General features: G+C 37.1%; 3 protein-coding genes across 3 annotated transcripts in view; 2 read left to right on the plus strand and 1 right to left on the minus strand.

The window, feature by feature from the left end:
- The window catches only part of LOC139117739 (thrombospondin type-1 domain-containing protein 7A-like), a 229,674-nt gene that overhangs the window by 163,093 nt on the left and 45,184 nt on the right, over positions 1–21,397 (minus strand). The gene's annotated exons all lie outside the window — the stretch shown is intronic.
- LOC139117743 (arginase, hepatic-like) lies at positions 334–20,712 on the plus strand. Its single transcript, XM_070680992.1, has 5 exons — positions 334–766; positions 1,031–1,135; positions 13,678–13,754; positions 14,203–14,262; positions 19,477–20,712. The coding sequence occupies exons 1-5, from the start codon at positions 345–347 to the stop codon at positions 19,614–19,616; spliced, it is 804 nt and encodes a 267-aa protein (XP_070537093.1). The 5' UTR covers positions 334–344; the 3' UTR covers positions 19,617–20,712.
- On the plus strand, positions 2,154–13,288 carry LOC139117742 (uncharacterized). Its single transcript, XM_070680991.1, has 2 exons — positions 2,154–2,510; positions 9,302–13,288. Exons 1-2 carry the CDS (start codon positions 2,301–2,303, stop codon positions 9,623–9,625), a joined length of 534 nt encoding a protein of 177 aa, XP_070537092.1. The 5' UTR covers positions 2,154–2,300; the 3' UTR covers positions 9,626–13,288.

Here is a 21,397-nt window from a genome sequence, read left to right on the forward strand (position 1 = left end):
AATTACCTAAGATTTCCCAATATTTGAAATTCAAAATGGCCCCCATCCATGTGTTAGCTCTATGAGGAAAACTTATGATTTCGAAAAACTAAGATGGTGAAAACTTGTTTTATCATCGACAGCTTTAAAATGAGCCCCCACAAGTGGTAGGACAGAAGAGAATTAATAAAATTTGAAAGTCTGAATTTCTGTCCCTGATGAGCGTTCTACCTTAAGATATATGAACATATGAGAGAAAAAACATTTTGATTTTGAATTATATAAAAAAATCTTCTGTTTCAAAGTGGTTGACTTTTTCTGCAATTATATTTTTCTTTCTCATTGGAATAAAATTACATTTTAAAATGTTTCACTATTTCAGGTCGATGCAATTTCACGATTGTGAAGAATATACAGATAAATTTACTGATTCCATTGTATTTGATTTTGTCGCCTTGCAAAAGATTTCAGATGCTGTCAGTCAAGTCATCCAAGATGGAAGACTCTGTATCAGCCTTGGTGGGGACCACTCTGTCGCCATTGGCACAGTTCACGGTCACTTGAAGGCACAGCCTAATACCTGTGTACTGTGGGTAGATGCCCACACTGATATAAACACACCTGAAACATCACCTTCCGGCAACATGCATGGAATGCCATTATCATTCGTGATCCATGAATTGGAAGAGTCTGTCAAGGATGTTCCTGGCTTTGATTGGCTGTCACCATGTATCTATGCTAAAGACGTGGCATACATCGGAGCAAGAGACATTGATTCTGGGGAAATGTAATGAAAATTAAAAATTCTACAATTTCTTCTGTTAAAACTGTAGTGACAAAAAACCATAAAAGATCATATATCTGTTAACACAAATGGCTGGAAAACTATGGGCATTTTAAAAATGTGATATCCAAAAATGTTGAACGTTTGATCTATGTTTGTTATCAAGTGTTACAATTGTCGACAGGTAAACTGCTTTGGCATTAAACAATTCCCCTTTGATTTGAATATGATTATTCAATATAACTTTCTTTTGTTTTGTATTTTCAGGAAGACAATAGAAGACTTGGGAATAAAATGCTTATCAGCACAAGATGTTGATGATAAAGGCTTGAAGGATGTTTTAGCAGAGGCCATGCAGGCTATAAATCCAAAGTAAATATTACCTTGGTACTGTAACCTACAATTCAGCATTTGAATTACCCGGTATTTAATTTTATCTCATCAAGTCTTGGAAAGACGATGTCCCTACACTATATGCCTAACTCAGCTTGCATAGTTATATCTGGTCAAGTCATGGAAAGACAATGTCCCTACACTATATGCCTAACTCAGCTTGCAAAGTTATATCTGGTCAAGTCATGGAAAGACAATGTCTCTACACTGTATGCCTAACTCAGCTTGCATAGTTATATCTGGTCAAGTCATGGAAAGACAATGTCCCTACACTGTATACCTAACTCAGCTTGCATAGTTATATCTGGTCAAGTCATGGAAAGACAATGTCCCTACACTGTATGCCTAACTCAGCTTGCATAGTTATATCTGGTCAAGTCATGGAAAGATAATGTCCCCACACTATATGCCTAACTCAGCTTGCATAGTTATATCTGGTCAAGTCATGGAAAGACAATGGCCCTACACTGTATGCATAACTCAGCTTGCATAGTTTTATTTTGTCAAGTCATGGAAAGATAATGTCCCTACACTATATGCACAACTCAGCTTGCACAGTTATATCTGGTCAAGTCATGGAAAGATAATGTCCCCACACTATATGCCTAACTCAGCTTGCACAGTTATATCTGGTCAAGCCATGGAAAGATAATGTCCCTACACTATATGCCTAACTCAGCTTGCACAGTTATATCTGGTCAAGTCATGGAAAGATAATGTCCCTACACTGTATGCCTAACTCAGCTTGCACAGTTATATCTGGTCAAGTCATGGAAAGATAATGTCCCTACACTATATGCCTAACTCAGCTTGCATAGTTATATCTGGTCAAGTCATAGAAAGACAATGTCCCTACACTATATGCTTAACTCAGCTTGCATAGTTATATCTGGTCAAGTCATGGAAAGATAATGTCCCCACACTATATGCCTAACTCAGCTTGAAGCTTTATTTTGTCTAGTCATGGAAAGACAATATCCCCACACTATATGCCTAACTCAGCTTGCACAGTTTTATTATTCAAAGCCGCATCACGCAGCGATATTACTACGCTATATGTAAATTAAGGGGGTATATATAGGAAACATACCATACGGACTATCTCCCTCATTGCAACACGGTAAAGACAACAGCACCCGACACCATGGCTTCGTCTCAACCGGCACCGGCTACGGCACCCGCTAGGACACCCGCCACGGCTGGTCAAACGTTTGTTGCAGCGTTTACCAACCAAGCAAGTCGCCAACCCCGGGATATTCTTCCAGGCCCGAGCACTACGGGGGAGCAACGGCAGCCAGCTACAGCCACCAATGATGCACAGGGAACACCACCTGCTGAAAATAAAAGCTCGCAGGTACGTCGGGTCTCACCCATTGAATTTATTTGTTCAGCCAGGCCTAAGGACTCTGTGTAGGGCGTTTAGACCATGTATAATTCTCGTCATTGATTTGTTTCTTACCAGTTGTGATAGTGCATAATTCTCACATGTCTGTTAGGCCTTGTTACAACCGATAACGTAGTAACTAACCGATAACGTATCAAACCCGATAACGTAGTAAAAATTTACCGATAACGTAGTAAATCAACCGATAACGTAGTAACGAACCGATAACGTAGTAATTTTTTCTAACCGATAACGTAGTAAAAATTTACCGATAACGTAGTAATTTTTCCTAACCGAATAACGTATCATAAATTTACCGATAACGTATCAAATTGAAGTATACTGTTTTCGTGAGATTACTGAGACATCACGAATCGAATTTCATCAATTTTGGAAATGTGAACCAATTTATAAGTATTCCTGCAGAATGAATTAAAGATACAACACATATGAGAGTGTCTTTATCGACACACTTTCTAAGTTTGGAGGACTTGGAAAAAAGTTTCAATATGACCGATTATAAAATTTCGTTACTTACAACGTCAGTATATCAAAATGACAATAAGCCTTTACAAAATAATCGTAATCATACCCATCTGTAATATGATAAAACTAGGTAAAAATTCGTAATACACTAGTTATAAACATAGACACAAAACAGAACAGACAGTAAAGCACCGGTACACACTCATGTAACTCTCATTCTGGGACTGAATTACAGGTAAATCTGGTCTCATTGCTCAATTGAATTCCTTATAATCACAATTTATTAATTTTGCAAATTACTCCTGTAAGCAAGCCGAGTCAACAGATTTTGTAGACAACGTATTGCTTTTTCTTTCCTTTTTATCATTTCTGTTGTGATTCACGTCGATTCACATCTTAGTACAAAGACATCTCAAAATTATTGAGTAGTCATACATAGTACAGTGCTGATAGAAAAAAAAACGCTTAGGCCAAGAAAAATAAAAAGTTTGTTTCTCATCCTCGCGCGTGTCAATTGAGACCCGCCACCGTGACGTCAACCTTTTTTCTGCTCATGAGGAATATGTATAAAACAGAACTGTAAACAAAATAACTGACACTTACATTCCATTCAGAACGGTACACATATGTCACTGTTATATTAAGCTGACAAAACTGTGCATTGCTGCACTAAAAGTCAAACCGCAGAACTGTTGCTATACAAAAATACTAAACAACACTACTGTGCATTTATCTCTGCGTGCATTCCTATGTCGTTTTCATGTTTTTCGCGCATTCTTGTTGGTTGAAGAGTAAAAGAAATGAGAAGGAAAAAAGCGCGTCACCGCATCAGTTTTGCAATATGTCTAGGATGAGAAACAAATATATTTATAACAATTTACGCTGAACGGAAAAAATAAATAGAAGAAAAGAAAATTGAGTACGAGACAATGTGATGACAAATCAATCTATAGATCTATCTATCCATCTATATATTGACCAATTTATCGAATCGATCGATCTATCGATTAATTGATCTTTCTATCGAATTGATAGATCCTTCATTCTATCGATCGATCTGCCCATCAATTTATCTATCGATCGATTGATCGATCGATCGACCGACCATCTATCAAACATCGATAGATAGATCGATCGATCTATCGATTAAGTGATCGATTTATCTATCGATACATTGATCGACCTATCTATCTATCTATCTATCTATCTATCTATCTATCTATCTATCTATCTATCTATCTATCTATCTATCTATCGATCGATCTATTGCTCCACATGATTCGTTAATCGGATATTATCAACTAATTGATACGTTATTGGTCGTTTTGATGTGGTATTGGTTGACTACTCTATATTGTCAGTTGGTTTAATCCGTTATTGTTCATTGATACGTTATCGGTAAATTTGTTGATACGTTATCGGTTAGGAGAAATTACTACGTTATCGGTAAATTTTTACTACGTTATCGGTTAGAAAAAATTACTACGTTATCGGTTCGTTACTACGTTATCGGTTGATTTACTACGTTATCGGTAAATTTTACTACGTTATCGGGTTTGATACGTTATCGGTTAGTTACTACGTTATCGGTTGTAACAGGCCTCGGCCACCACTATAAAGGGTCTGATCTATCTACGTGTAAATTGGGTGAGAGTCTCGCTTCAGCTCCATCACCAACCACAGTCATCAACAAACTGGTAACAAAATCTGGAGGGCAGGTCGTCGCAACTTTATGCTTGGTAATAAAAAGGACACGAGTATTCTGTCAGTTGCCAATCCTAAATCGTCATTATTTGTTACCAGACTTCAGCCAGACACGAAACCCGATCATATCATTTCGTATATTGGTGAGATGTTACACATCAATGTTGTTAGCTGTGTACAACTTAAAACAAAACATAGATCTTATGCTTCCTTTTGTGTGACTGTCAATGCCATGAATTTGAAGACACTACAAAATCCTAACTCTTGGCCAGAAGGGGTATTAATCCGAAAGTTTTACCAGCCACGCAAACAGCTATGAATCTCCGCATCTCGTCATATAACTGCCGTTCTGTGAAAAACTCGATAAATGCAGTGAGGGAACTGTGTGAAACCCACGACATTTGTTTGCTTCAAGAGCACTGGTTGACCAACGACAACATTTCTCTGCTCTCAGAGATTCATCCAGACTTTGATTACTATGGTGAGTCACCAATTGATACAAGTGAAAAAATATTAATTGGTAGACCATATGGTGGTCTAGCATTTTTGTGGCGTAAATCCATCAGTCATGCTATCAAAGTCCGCTCATTTCAAGACAACAGAATATTAGGAATTGAGCTTGATATTACTAATCGTAAGATGTTAATTCTGTGTGTTTATATGCCAGCCTGTAGCAGTGAAAATCATGATGATTTTATGGCCTATTTAGGTAAAATACATTCCATTGTCCAATCTAGTGACTGTTTTAGCTACATGGTAATCGGAGATTGGAATGCAGATGCAAATTCCATTTTTGGTTCATCCTTACACAATTTTTGCAATGAATACAGTTATCGTATTTCGGATGAGATCCTTCTCAATGAAAGCTCATTTACCTATGTTAGCGACGTTCATGGCACTACGTCTTGGTTGGATCACTGTATCACAACTTATAGCGCTCATCAATGTATTAAATCCATGTCTGTTTTATATGACTATATACTTTCTGACCATTTTCCTCTGAGTATAGTTTGTATAACTAGCATACTACCTTCATGCGAACCTACCAATGGATATAGTGATAGAAGAGACATAAACTGGTCAAAGGTGAACTGTAATCAACGTAATAGATATTTTGACATTTCTGATAAACTTTTATCTGATGTATTTATTCCAACTGATGCTCTTTGCTGTGCTAATTGTGCATTGTAGTAATACTGATCATGCTCAGAGCATATCCAATTTTTATGATAATATTATAGATTGTCTTTATTCTGCTGGTATGGAGATATCTTCTAGTCACTGTAACAGTACCAAGTATATGGTTCCTGGATGGAATGACCATCTCAAAGAAATTCATTCTATTGCAAGAGACGCTTTTAAATTATGGCGTGAAAGTGGCAAACCCAGGCATGGTCCGTTATTTGACTTCAAACGCTTGACGCATGCGCGTTTTAAATATGCCTTGAGAATCTGTAGGCGTAATGTTGAGCAAGTCAAAGCTGATGCAACTGCGAAAAATCTGAATACAGGGAATTATAATAAATTTTGGCATTCCGTTCAGAAAATAAATGCAAAATCTCCACTCCGGCCTAGTACTATTCATGGTTGTAGTGGCGATGCCAATATTGCTGAAATGTGGAGTAAACACTTCAGTGATCTTTTTAATGTGGTTCATTCAACAAGAGAAAAATCATTTGTTCTTGATAGTATTGATGGGTGCAAAATGGATGATACTATTCATATATCTCCCACTGATGTTAAAAATGCTATTAGTAATTTACAATTAGGGAAATCGGCAGGGCCTGATTTCCTCTCGCCTGAGCATTTTATTTTTGCCAGCAAAAAGGTGTATATACTTTTGAGTATGTGTTTTACTGCCATGCTTTTGCATGGTTTGTGTCCTCATAGATTCTCTGCTACTATTTTAGTCCCAATTATTAAAGACAGAAATAGTAACATTACTGACAAAAACAATTATCGGCCAATTGCACTGTCAACAATTGCTTCGAAAGTCATGGAATTTGTTATTTTGGGCAAGATTGATTGCTATCTTGATTCATCAGACTACCAATTTGGTTTTAAGCCCTCTCATTCTACTGACATGTGTGTATTTGTTTTGAAAGAAATAATTAGCTATTATAGGAAACGAGGTAGCAATGTTATTATTACGTTTATGGATGCTTCTAAAGCATTCGATCGAGTTAATCACTGGACACTCTTTAAAAAGCTGATCTCTAGAAATGTACCAATTCTTTTCGTAAGGTTTCTCCTTGTCTGGTACAGAACTCAGAATATTTTCATTCGTTGGGCCAATTGCCTATCTGACAGTTTTACAGTAGTCAATGGTGTTAAGCAGGGAGGAGTTTTATCTCCGAAGCTTTTCAATGTCTATGTTGATCATCTGAGTACAAGACTAGTTAAGTCAAAAGTGGGATGTAACATGGGTGGTGTTTTCATAAATCACTTAATGTATCGCTGATGATATCTTATTGATCAGCCCTTCTGTCAAGGGAACTCAAAAACTGGTTGACATATGTAGCCACTATGGCGACCTGCATGACATTACTTTTAATACGAAGAAAACACAATGCATGTGTGTCATTTCAAAACGCACTCAGATTGTATATAATCCATCTGTTTATCTTAATGGTATGAAAATTACATTTGTAGCAAAGAAAAAGCATCTTGGGTATTTGATGACGGACCAGTTTAGTGATAATGAAGACATTGAGCGTCAAAAGAGAGCATTATATGTATCTGCAAATATGCTTTTGAGAAAATTTTCATTATGTTCATTGAATGTAAAGTGTAACCTTTTCAAAGCATATTGTTACCAATTATATGGTGGTAATCTGTGGGTTAATTATACTGCTGGTGTCTTGAAAAAAGTGAAAGTTGGTTACAATAATGCAGCTCGCATTTTTCTTGGCTATGAGAGACGCAGTAGTGCAAGCTCTATGTTTGTTTCTAATAGGATTGATAGTTTTGATGCTCTTTTACGAAAGCAAATGTATAGTCTGATGAAAAGAATATCTTACAGTGAAAATACAATTGTAAGAATGGTCAATGATGTACTATTTTACGTTCTGACTTGCGTAACCTGTGGAGAAAGTCGATCTTTCATGGATAGTGAATGAATTTATATATGGATAGTATATCCAACACCATTTTTTTTGTATCACAGTATCTGTATTTCCTTGTGTAATTTATATGGACTAATGTTGTCCGAAATAAACAAATAATAAAATAAAAAAAAAATATAGGCATTCTGGCGTATCGTGCACCTGATATGGTCCCGTTAGTGGTAGTTGGCAGGTGGTGTTTGTTTTTAAGAATTAGATTTATCTAACTTCGCCGCGTGGATTTCGCTACTTACTATTACAGTGCAGGTCTCCACCTGTCCAGTACACCAGCGACGGCACAAATCTGTCAGCTCGGCTTGCTTACATTCTGAATTTGCATGCTTGTTACGCGCACCTGGTGGTACCTAGTGCCGTGGCCGTGTCATGGTCACAGCAAGTCCACTGTAGCGCTATACGATAGTCTGTTACCAGTATCTGTTTTTGTTGTTTAGTTTTGTTTTAAAATAATAAGGCCAGGCAGTCAATCCGCCGAGGATTACTGCAAGAGTGCCATGATTCACAGAGTGCCGGGTAGTCAATCCGCTGAGGGTTATTGCGAGGGTGCCATGATTTACAGCGTGCCGGGCAGTCAATCCGCTGAAGGGTTATTGCGAGGGTGCCATGATTTACAGCGTGCCGGGCAGTCAATCCACTGAGGATTACTGCGAGGGTGCCATGATTCACAGAGTGCCGGGTAGTCAATCCGCTGAGGATTACTGCGAGGGTGCCATGATTTACAGCGTGCCGGGCAGTCAATCCACTGAGGATTACTGCGAGGGTGCTATGATTTACTGGGTGCCGGGCAGTCAATCCACTGAGGATTACTGCGAGGGTGCCATGTTTTACAGAGTGCCGGGCAGTCAATCCGCCGAGGGTTACTGCGAGGGTGCCATGTTTTACAGAGTGCCGGGCAGTCAATCCGCTGAGGGTTACTGCGAGGGTGCCATGTTTTACAGAGTGCCGGGCAGTCAATCCGCCGAGGGTTACTGCGAGGGTGCTATTATTCACAGATGGCCGGGCAGTTAATCCGCTGAAGGGTTGCTGCGAGGGCGCCAGGAATTACAAGGGTTCGGCTTGGGTTCCGCCCAAAGGTTACTGTGGGGCCTAAAAAAAAAAAAAAAATAAAAAAAATAAACAATTTTGTAGTAGATTTACAAATTAAAATTAAAAAAAAAACCAAAAAAAACCAAAAAAAAAAAAAAAAAAAAAAAAACTATTACTATCAAAAAAAGAGATCTCGAGACAAAAAAAGAAAAAAAAAGAAAAAAAAGAAAGTGCTTCTGTCTTAGATTTACGGCCCGGGTCCCCTAGCCAGGCAGTCAACCCGTTAAAGGTTCACTGTGAGCGTATGCATAATTTGAGATACAATGGTAAGATGTATACCTGTATGTTTTACATTCTGGTGGTATGCGAGTAACAAAGGGAAGAGTTTATATGTGACTATCTTTGTTTGGACCGTATCCACAGGTGGACGAGATTGCGGCTCTGAAGAAGCAGATAAAAAAACTGCAGGACATGGCCGAGTCGGCATCCGTTGAAAACGCTCTCGCTAAAGTAATGGAGTTGGCTCATACACCGGTTCTTACCACGAGACTACAGCTAATCAGCGCCCTCCGAACGTTAGTGGACAGAGCAACCGTCGCAGGCCACCCCAAACTTCCCAGGTTTCGCGCAGTCTTGGCGCAATTCGAGGCTAACGACTTCGGAGAAGAGGCGGGACGCCTATTGGTTCTACTCCTAGGCAACAAGGAAGAAGAAGAAATAGCAGCTAAAGTATCGAAATTTATGTGACACACAAACCCCACATACAAAAAATTTGCTGACGTCCGATATGCACCTTATGCCCGCAAAAAAAGAAAAAAAGAAAAAAAAAAAAAAGACTCGAGATGAAATAAAGTGTTTTACATGTCACGAGCTTGGGCATATGTCCCGGTCATGTCCAAAAAAGAAAATCTAGTGTGCTTGCTGAATTCGGATTAAATGTGTGGTAAATTATTACGCACTTGTACGCACATTCCTTGTTCTTTCAAGTTCAAGATAATAAAATAAGGTCTTTCTCTCTTTTTTTTTTTTTTTTTCATTTGCAAATAATACAACTTGTATTGTGTTCTATGGCGTGATTGGACGAGTTGTGGTTGCGTGTTGGAACATTCATATTCCGGGAGACCAATCTGAGGTTGAATTTCCCCTCTTGTCACAAACGTAGAAATGTATCATCAGAAAAGTTAGTCCCTCATACCTCTCCCAAAGTCAGAAATCCATACAGAGACAACGCACATGTTCCCCTTGCCATTACCAAATCCCGGTCCCACTCGAAGTGGACATCCTCATAGTAGAATGTGTAGTTTCGGGCACTGACCTCGTTCACAGCTCTCCCTATAAGTACACCTACCCTTTAGGGATGGACCATTAGACCTTGGGAGGGGGGGTGGTCACAATGAAATTGTGAAAATTTTTTTTTTACTATTGTAAATTTCTGAATTTTTGTTTTTCCAATTGAGATTAGCTGTGCAAATTTTTTTTTTCAGAGTAAATTTTCAGATTTGTAATTTTTTTTTTAGTTCGTTGCTGTCTGAAGATAAAGAGGGCAAAGATGTGGTGCCAAGCACCACAAGCGGCCACGCAAGCGGTCACGGGGGGGGGGGAGGTCAGGAGAGGGGTGTCCCCCTGCTGCTGTTGGAGTTTTGAAAAATAGGTGTTATTTGGTGGCACTTGGGGAGTATTTTTGCGGGGGGAGGTCAGGAGGGGGTGTCCCCCTCCTGCCGTTGGAGCTTTTGAAAAATAGAGATTAAAATGGTGTTATTTGGTGGCACTTGGGGAGTATTTTTGCGGGGGGGAGGTCAGGAGGGGGGTGTCCCTCTCCTGCTGTTGGAGCTTTTGAAAAATAGGTGTTATTTGGTGGCACTTGGGGAGTATTTTTGCTGGGGGAGGTCAGGAGGGAGTGTCCCCCTCCTGTCGTTGGAGCTTTTGAAAAATAGAGATTAAAATGGTGTTATTTGGTGGCACTTGGGGAGTATTTTTGCGGGGGGTGGTCAGGAGGGGGTGTCCCCCTCCTGCCGTTGGAGCTTTTGAAAAATAGAGATTAAAATGGTGTTATTTGGTGGCACTTGGGGAGTATTTTTGCGGGGGGAGGTCAGGAGGGGGGTGTCCCTCTCCTGCTGTTGGAGCTTTTGAAAAATGGAGATAAAAATGGTGTTATTTCGGCGTGCAAACAAGGCTCAAAAACTCGGCAAATTCGTGGTATAACACGGTAAGCGAACTCGTAGTCGGCGGTTTACCGCCTCCTACTCATCCGCTTACCTATAGTAAAATTCTCCATTCGCCAATATCTGCATAACTAATGCACGAGTCGGGTGTTTAACCTGTGAGTAACTTTCAGCAAAGTCTTATAATCGTTCACCCATCCCCTATCCTGCTATATGTGTGTCATAATTTTAGAGTATATCATCTCTTTCAAACGCCCTAGTGAATCCAGTGAGTTCATCCATTTTTCGATAGGCGTTTACATTGGAATTAGGGGTTTCTACAAGCGATAGTTGCATGAAATATCTTGCTGTCTCTTCCGCCCTCCAGCCCACGTGGGTTATGAGTGATATTGATCTGATATATAGCTAATTATACTTAGAAGCATTGGACAGTGTCAAGTTAATAAATAGGTCACTTGCATATTTTATGAAGTTTGTAATTAGTCATATAACTTCGATATAACTTCACCAAATGTGATGAAATCTGCTACTGATATTTAACTGTAGTGTAAAGTATTCAGTAGTGTGAAATTAATTAAGGATTCATTTGCATATTTAATGAACTTTGTAATTAGGTATATAACTCTGAAATTACGGCACCCAAGTCAGTAAAATTGGGTACAGATATTGTTTTGATAAATATCTAATTGTACTGAGAAGCATTTGGCAGTGTAAAGTTAACAAATAGGTCATTTGCATATTTTATGAAGTTTTGTAATTAGTGATACAACTCCAAAATAACTGCACCAAATTTAATGAAATCTGCTGCAGATACTGATCCGACAGATATCTAATTATGGTGTAGCGCATTTACTTGTGTGAAGTTAATTAAGGGTTTATTTGCATATTTAATGAACTTTGTAATTAGTGATATTACTCCAAAATTACAGCGTTAAATTTGATGAAACTTGCTACAGATGTTGATCTGATAAATATCCAATTGTACTGAGAAGGACTGAACAGTGTCAAGTTAATAATCAGCTCATTTGCATATTTCATGAAGTTTTATAAGTAGTCATATAACTCCGAAATAACTGCATCAAATGTGATGAAAACTGCTGCATATACTGATCTGACAGATATCTAACTGTGTTGTAAAGCATTTAGTAGTGTAAAGTTAATGAAGGGTTCATTTGCATATTTAATAAACTTTGTAATTAGGTATATAACTCTGAAATTAGGGCACCAAATTTTGTGAAACGTGCTACAGATATTGATTTGATAAATATTTAATTGTGCTATGAATCATTGAACAGTGTCAAGTTAATATAGGGATTATTTGCATATTTAATGAACTTTGTAATTAGTGACATTACTCTAAAATTACTGCATTAAATTAAATAAAACGTGCTACAAATGTTGATCTGATGGATATCTAATTGTCCCATGAAGCATTGAGCAGTGTCAAGTTAATTAACAGCTCATTTGCATATTAAATAAAGTTTTGTAATTAATGATTAAAACCTGAGTGTACTGTGCGATGTTGAAAAAAACCTTCAATCTTCATTTAGTGATAGCATATAGCTTATTGTTCCGTGAAGCGTACTACTATTAATGAACCTGTTGTAAAACACGTGAGCATATTCAGTTCATATCTGGTTTTGTCTAGTCATGGAAAGACAATGTCCCCATACTATATGACTAACTCAGCTTGCAGTTTTATTTTGTCAAGTCATGGAAAGATAGTGTCCCCACTATATGCCTAACTCAGCTTGCATAGTTATATCTGGTCAAGTCATGGAAAGACGATGTCCCCACACTATATGCCTAACTCAGCTTGCATAGTTATATCCGGTCAAGTCATGGAAAGACAATGTCCCCACATTATATGCCTAACTCAGCTTACACACTTTTATTTTGTCAAGTCATGGAAAGACAATGTCCCTACACTATATGCATAACTCAGCTTTCACAGTTATATCTGGTCAAGTAATGGAAAGACTACACTATATACCTAACTATATGCCTAACTCAGCTTGTATAGTTACATCTGGTCAAGTCATGGAAAGATAATGTCCCCACACTATATGCCTAACTCAGCTTGCATAGTTATATCTGGTCAAGTCATGGAAAGATAATGTCCCCACACTATATGCCTAACTCAGCTTGCATAGTTATATCTGGTCAAGTCATGGAAAGACTACACTATATACCTAACTATATGCCTAACTCAGCTTGCATAGTTATAACTGGTCAAGTCATGGAAAGATAATGTCCCCACACTATATGCCTAACTCAGCTTGCATAGTTTTATTTTGTCATGTCATGGAAAGACAATGTCCCTACACTATATACCTAACTCAGTTTGCACAGTTGTATCTCGTCAACCCAGGCAGAGACAGTAAAAGCGAGAAGTACTCCACAAAAACACTAAGGGACATGTACCAAACTATTGTCAGTGATACTTTCAACTGTCTTCTTACAAGATAGAGAGGAAGTGTGAGAGGAGTCCATAATTGACAAAATGCTACATTGAGGTCTGACTGAGGTCACTGACCTGGATCAATGCATCATATACTATAAATCTATACCATTATATTACATATAGTTGTAATAGTACCCTAACTATCATCCAATGCTATCTTATTTGTCTTACAGCAATGACAAATATTATCACATCAGTTTTGACATTGACTCCCTGGATCCTACAGTAGCCTACAGTACTGGAACGAGAGGTACACAATATCACACTAACAGAACAAAAATGTTGGATGTTTTAAGAAAAGAAACATGGACTCATCTAAACATGCAAACCACAATTTATACTGTGCAAGTTTGTCTTTGTTTAATTTAATAAAAGTATACATGTAAACACACAGATGTAAAATAATATCACAATCGAGAATTTATTGTTGCAAAATCATGCTATGTATAACCATAAAATAATCTTTGTCTTCATGTATTACTTGTAGCTATGCTAGTATATCAGATGCTTTCAATATTGATGTGGTTTTATTCATATCAATGTGAAAGTGAACAGTGTCTGAGTTTTCTCTCATAATTTGTCAATGCTATTGCCAAAAAAAAGTTTTGTACCATATAAGATTTAATTTATATGAAAACATACTATAAGTTCTTGAGAAATGCTGTTTCCATAGTTAACCATCTTCTTTCATTTTCTAGCATATGGTGGTCTAACAAGTAGAGAAGGCATGTACATTGTGGAGGAGGTATGGCGCACAGGTGTGTAATCTTTTGTATTAATTTTTTGTACTTTTGATGGATCAGTCAGAAAATTTAATATGAAAAGTCTATGACTTTCCTTGTAAAATGTCTTAAGAATTATTCAAAAGTGATGTGTACTGTCTACTGTAGGTCAAAGTGATGTGTACTGTCTACTGTAGGTCAAAGTGATGTGTATTGTCTACTGTAGATTTTCTGTATGTTCTCAAATTTTGATTTTGATGACTCAGCAAGAATAAAAGAAATTTAGTATCATAAGTACTGGTCACCAGTTTAAAGTCCTAAAAGCTACGACATTAATTTCTCATCATAAAACATTCCAGTCTTCTCTGTTATTTTTTAAATCAACCCCATTAAGCAATATTACCAACATTTGTCTCCTATTTGCAACAGATTAGTTGAATAAAGTTTTGTTATTTTCATAATATTTCAAGGCTGGTGCAGGACCTATTTAATAATTATTTTGTTCACATTTCAAGGTTCAGTCACAAATAGAGGCTTGTGGTAATGTGTATGCATACCCAATAGTATGTTTATCTACGTGGACTTATCAAAGTTTGAAAGTAAAATCATGTAAATGTCAACAGTTAACTATTGGGGCTTTAAAGTCCTCTCCATAATCTCATAACAGACCATTTCTCAGACTAGCCCTACAGTGCCAGCTGATAAGAGATACACTTTACAATGGAAACCTTGTTGTGTCTAAGCCATGCAATTATGTTTTAACTACCCAGTAACCAAATATAAAAACTGAAAATCTTGACTATTCTTTTGAATCATGTGTATTGATTAAGACCCTTGAGTATGACTTTTCTCTCCACATGTAATAATCATAATTCATACACTATAATTAATGCTCCATGGACATGAGTTCGAATGCAAATATTTTTTGAAATCCCTTTAAGCCACAATAACTGAAAATGTGTATTAAACTGATGTCATAATATCCTCAGTTTTCTAAGAGTTTTCTTTGAATAAGACCCATTTAAGACAGGAAAAGTGTATAAAATAGTCATAAATGTCAAAAGTGACATGTAAATTCAATGTTTTAACAGTATTTTAGATTTCCCACCATTTTCAAAATTAATCATGTGATAGAGAAAATAAAGATCACGACAATAAAATGTTGGCCATAGTGTGAATGTGCATTCACATAAATAGCATCATCAGCTTGTTTCTTGGATGATCACGGTGTATATATGCTGCAAATACTGCATTTTTCGTACTTTTCCATTGGGGTGCCATTTTATGAATGTGGCACCTATTTATTATCTAACCTGTTAAAGAGGCACTCCCATTTGGTAACATTTTTAAAACACATTTTTTTAATGCCAACGGTCGATATTTGACGTGGCGACTGCATGCTGATCGCGAGATATCGTACAAAACATGTCATTTCCCGAGCGTATTTTTCACATCCCGAAGTTTTACGATCTTTTCTGATTATGATGTGAAATCCCCCGAAGGTTTGTTGTTGTGCTGATTGACGATATTCTAGGGAGTCAATAAGTTCGAACGACGCAATTTTACCTCCCACTGCGAAGGCTTTATATACAGCATTATGCCTTTACCACAGGTCAGTTTTTGAAAACTTCTTCTTAGCTTTTGTCGTTTTCATTATTCTAAATCAGTTGTATTATATTTTTAACCAATACCACATAAACATCAGTTTTTACCTGTTAAATATTAGCCGCCTCCGATGACTACATTTTGTCGTCTGCCACACAGTACGTGTGGTTCGCCACGCGCGTAGTATGTATCTATGCATACCACGCGGTGGCCGCTATGTATCCACCGCACGTAACTGTGCTAGTCACCTATGCGAATTCTGGTGGAATCAGCAAATATTGTTTTTCGTTTTTACTCCAAGTCAGTAAGACTCATCTTTCTCCCACGGGGCATGACTGATCACCGACGCCAGTGGTACTGTGGCGTACAGCAGCGTAAGCGTAGACTAGTACTCCATAGCGTAGTTGACAATGGCCCCAGTGCCGAACGGTCGATGTTCGGAAGCTGAATTTAGGTGGGCCACCGGAATTCAAACTTTTACTTTTTTAAAGACATGTTTTTATCAATATCTCGCGATCCGCGCGCAATCGCCACGTCAAATATCGACCGTTGGCATTAAAAAAATGTGTTTTAAAAATGTTACCAAATGGGAGTGCCTCTTTAAAACATGTAGGCATGGTCCAAATCAATGAGCATGTGATACTTCTATACTCGTCCTTCGTTTAGCACATTTACCGGTACATGACCCAACTTTGGTTTGAAAATAAAATCATGAAAATGATGCAAGATTTTCATAACTATTGGGACTTTAAGTTTGCAGCCTTCACTTTTTGTGGAATATTACTGCATCAGCATTTAAAGTAAACATTGTTATTTTGCATGATAGATCTATGTAAGATAATCATCAGGTTGTGAGGTTTTGTTGAATAGATACGTTTTACTATCTCTTAAGTACAACTGTATTGAGAAAGCATATTAAAGTTTAGTCTGAGCTCTCAAAATACATAGGTTAAGTGACCCAGTCCATAGCATCACTGTTGTTTTGTCCCCTAATACAAAGTGTACCAATTTCTGTTGTAAACTGATGGAAAAAATATCAACTACATCTTATGGAAATTAATGCATGAAGTATTTGATAGTGGGGAGGGGTAAGTAGAGGAAACAGGTCAAAAAGTTATTAATTTTTGCATCACAATATAAGCATTGCTTTCCAAGAGATATCAACAAATATCATGATTATATAGAATGCTAGTTAGTTAAAGGAAAAATAGCAATAACTTTTGATATTTTTCAATATTTTTAAGGTCGAAAATAAAGGACTCAAACTTTTGCTTAAACTTTCCTCAAGCAAACATTCAACCATTCTCTTTCAAGATCAAGAATCAAATTCAGAAGTCACAAATTTTAGTACAAGAGAAACAAATGACCAAATATTTACCAATATTAGAAATTCAAAATGGACTCTATCCCTGTGTTATCTCTATGAGGGAAATACAATTCCCAATTTTCACAAAACTTGAAGCAAGTACAAAACTATGTGCTTCATAAGCTTTGAAATGATCCCCCATAAGTGGTAAGTGGAAAGAATATACTGGTACAGTAAAAGTTTTGGAGTACATGAGATGCAGTCTATCTTTAACCCTTTGCACCCTGACCCCCTGGTACTCTATGATGTCATCGGACATTTATGTCCGAGCAGGGTTCAAAGGGTTAAACTACAATTTAACTGACATGTTGAGATACACTGTAGTATTCAGCTTATCAACTCAGCCTGTACATGTAAACAATTGTATTGTTATTGTTGACAAGTGAATCTGGTCCAGACTCGGATTGAAATGTTAAGAATAACAGTACATTAAACACACAATGATGTTGTGTTGACTAGTTATACAGTAGGTATTTCAACATGCTTTACTGAACTGAGAACAAGATTGTGCAATTGACTCAATCAAAATATGGAAAACAAGTCATCGTTAATGACACAGTCCCCACTTGTTAATGGGTAGTACTTTGATTACAGGTCCTCAGAGAGGATAGAGTCCTCTTCATTAGGTCTGTGATAAAAATAATTTTGAATAAATTCGCTTGTACATGTCTGAGCTGTAGTTCAGGACATGTAAAAAATCGTAATAAAATGGCCACATGGCGGCCTTATTGGATCGTATCACAGAACAAATCTATGTGCATATGTATGACAGACATCCAGCTCTATGGGTTTGCTCAAAATTAGATATGCACATAATTAATGAGGTACAATATGTGGCGTCATAGAGTGTCCCATCATACCATACACGAAGAATGTAGCACTTGTGTTTACTGAGTTATGGACAATTAAGTATATTTGAGGTAAAAGGTCACCATGGTCACATGACATTTTGTCCAAAAAAAATTGTAGTGCTAAGTTATCCCTATATACCAAAAATCAGACCTCTAGCTCTATTGGCTCGCTCAAAATTAGATATGTGCATAATTAATGATGTACAATATGTGGCATCATAAAGTGTCCCATCATACCATACATGAAGGTAGTAGCACTTGTGTTTACTGAGTTATGGACAATTATGTATATTTGAGGCAAAAGGTCACCATGGTCACATGACATTTTGTCAAAAAAAATTGTAGTGCTAAGTTATCCCTATATACCAAAAATCAGACCTCTAGCTCTATTGGCTCGCTCAAAATTAGATATGCACATAATTAATGAGGTACAATATGTGGTGTCATAAGCTGTCCCATCATACCATATATGAAGGGTGTAGCACTTGTGGTTACCGAGTTATGGTATATATATATATATATATTATATATATATATATATATATATATATATATATATATATATATATATATATATATATATATATATATATATATATATATATATATATATATATATATTTAAGGTCAAAGGTCACCAAGGTCACATGACATTTTGTCAAAATATCTGAGATATCTGCGTGAACGGATGGACTCACGGATGGACTCATGGACGGACATGACCCAATCTATAAGCCCCCTGGACTTCATCCGTGGGGACTAAAAACTGTGTCACTGCATCCTGTTTGCAATATGAATACCATGAGAAACTAAATTTTTATTTTTCTTGGCCTTATACATGGGAGTCTATGGACTGCCTTATACATGGGAGTCTATGGAGACTGCCTTATACATGGGAGTCTATGAAGGTGAAAACTAAAAAGTCCTCTAACACGACCAAATTTGATCGCATTGTGAAACAAATCGACGTGCATCTGTATGGGGTAGGGTACTATCCTTGTGCAAAGTTTGAAAGAAATTGACCTGGGCATCTCTGAGATATCTGCGTGAACGGACGGACGCACGCACGCACGGACGCACGCAAGGACGCACGCACGCACACACGCACGCACGGACATGACCAAACCTATAAGTCCCCCCGGACGGTGTCCGTAGGGACTAAAAATACTAATCTTGCATTACCACTGGCCCTTCAACACAGCTCAACAAAATCATTATTTTTAAAGAGAATGACGATGAAAATTTTCTTTATTTACCCAATACTACTGAATTTTGCTCTGTCTGCAATGTTAACTAGATTTTTTGTATAAATCAAGTATTCTGACGTAACAGAAAAATTCTCTGAGTCAATAAAATGTAAATATGGCACAGCAATATTTTAATTGACAACGATGATAACGATAAATTACAATGTATGCTTGATTTTAGGGAAACTGTCTGGTATTGACATGGTTGAAGTCAATCCCACCCTCGGTGGTGACATTGAGCAAGAAGTTACAGTGAACACAGCTGTTGAAGTTCTCCTTGCTTCCCTTGGAAAGCGTTTAGAGTTACATAACCATCTCTGACCTGATGTCGACTAACATGTCAAAACTGACAACTTCAACTTTGACAATCTCATTAATCAGGAACAAGTACTGAGCACTATACATAACTCATTGATGCTTCATTGATAAATACAAATTTTCTACACAGATGCATGCATAGTTTTTTAAAGATATTGAAAACCACCAAATAACAAAAGAGTCACTTGCGTTGACATTCAAAATAAGTGAATCAGAATTATCTCTACACAATTTGTAAAAGGTTGTGCATTTATATCACTTTGTAATCAGGCCTGAGTGTACTAGTATATCCATTAAAAGGTAGGCTTACATGTAGGCTAAGTTCGCTGCAATATTTAGCTTAAATACATTCCCTTTTTCCTAGGGTACTTGTCTTTAAAAATCTTCCTCTCACAATTGTCAATTGTGAAATATATTTTAAAACTGGGCAATAGTCAACAAAGTTTCAGTTTTGTATCCTTAAAAAAATTATGAAATTTAAGCATGTATGCTGTCAAATTGCACACACTGAAAATTTAAGACAAAATCAAAGGGTGTGTGAATCTGTGTATACAATATTAGCTCATTTGTATAACAATGAAACAAAGCAGAAGAATTAATGAGGTCTGTCATTAGAAGCAGACAAATTAAGACAGCCATTTGTGGAAGCTTCAATCATGCTTCAATCAACATTCTAGCCTTCAGAGATATCCTGCTTGTTTTAATTAGCAGAAAGAGCATGGAATTGCTGACAAAGGAAATTTTCAAAAGAAGTTTAAATTGTTTGTGTTGAACTGCCTAGAAACCTAAAAATCATGCGGTCATAAAACAGAATTTAGTACTTTTTGACTGATTTGCTTCATTCTCCCTTATAATTAATTACCGGTATGGTAAACAGTACGCTCAGATTTATATTACTAAACAATCTTGCATAATATACACACAAGAAAATATTACAAATTTCTTCATTTAATAGTCACGCCAGCAGCTTACTGACTATGTATGCACAGATTCATAATATACCATGTGAGTAATCTGAAGTTACCCAACTGAATTTGTGGGTGCATGTTGCCATGTTTTTTTGAGAGCTCGTAAATAAACAAATACAAAATGTGCTCAGTATTATTTTATAACATGCCATTAATTTATTAGCCAGTGAGTAAGTATTATTATCCACCTTGTCACTGATACAAAATACTGTCATGCCTAAAAATTAGAAAAGAGAGAAAACTGTCATGCATATGAACAAGGACATACAAAGAATGCTGGGATTGAGTTTCAGAAAAGCGCCCTCTGTGTCAATAACTAGATGCAAAAATTGCCAGTTTTCAGACGGAACGCTAGTTTTCAGCTTGCAAGTAGAAGTTGGGCTGTGCAATTACTATTGCAATGATAATGATGGCACAATACGTCCCTTGTTCAGGTAGAACGCACCTCGGGGACAGGTATTCGAACTCAAAATTTTACAATTCTCTTCTGATATACCACATGTGGGGGTTCATTTTGAAGCTCTTGGTGAAAGAAAACTTTTCACTGCCTTAGTTTTTCGAAATTCGAAATTTTTTAAATTTTTCTCCACAGAGTTAACACAGCAATGGTGGCCATTTCGAATTTCTAATATTGGTAAATCTTGGGTAATTTGTTTCTCTAGTACTAAAATTTGCACGGTGACCCCCTATTCTTGATTTTGAAAGAGAATGATTGAACGATTCCTTGAGGAAAGTTAGAGAAAAGGTTTAAGTCTTTCAGTTTCCAGGTATATACTACCTTAAACACGTACAATAGATTGTTGTGGTTAAAATTGC

The sequence above is a fragment of the Ptychodera flava genome, chromosome 18, assembly GCF_041260155.1.
Source record: "Ptychodera flava strain L36383 chromosome 18, AS_Pfla_20210202, whole genome shotgun sequence".
In the NCBI taxonomy this organism is placed as follows: Eukaryota; Metazoa; Hemichordata; class Enteropneusta; family Ptychoderidae; genus Ptychodera; species Ptychodera flava.

Coding starts and splice junctions, on each gene's coding strand:
- LOC139117742 (XM_070680991.1), top strand. CDS start 2,301: ATGGCTTCGTCTCAACCGGCACCGGCTACGGCACCCGCTAGGACACCC. Junction 2,511..9,301: donor CTGAAAATAAAAGCTCGCAG/GTACGTCGGGTC, acceptor CCGTATCCACAG/GTGGACGAGATTGCGGCTCT.
- LOC139117743 (XM_070680992.1), top strand. CDS start 345: ATGTTTCACTATTTCAGGTCGATGCAATTTCACGATTGTGAAGAATAT. Junction 13,755..14,202: donor CTACAGTACTGGAACGAGAG/GTACACAATATC, acceptor TTCATTTTCTAG/CATATGGTGGTCTAACAAGT. Junction 14,263..19,476: donor GGAGGAGGTATGGCGCACAG/GTGTGTAATCTT, acceptor GCTTGATTTTAG/GGAAACTGTCTGGTATTGAC.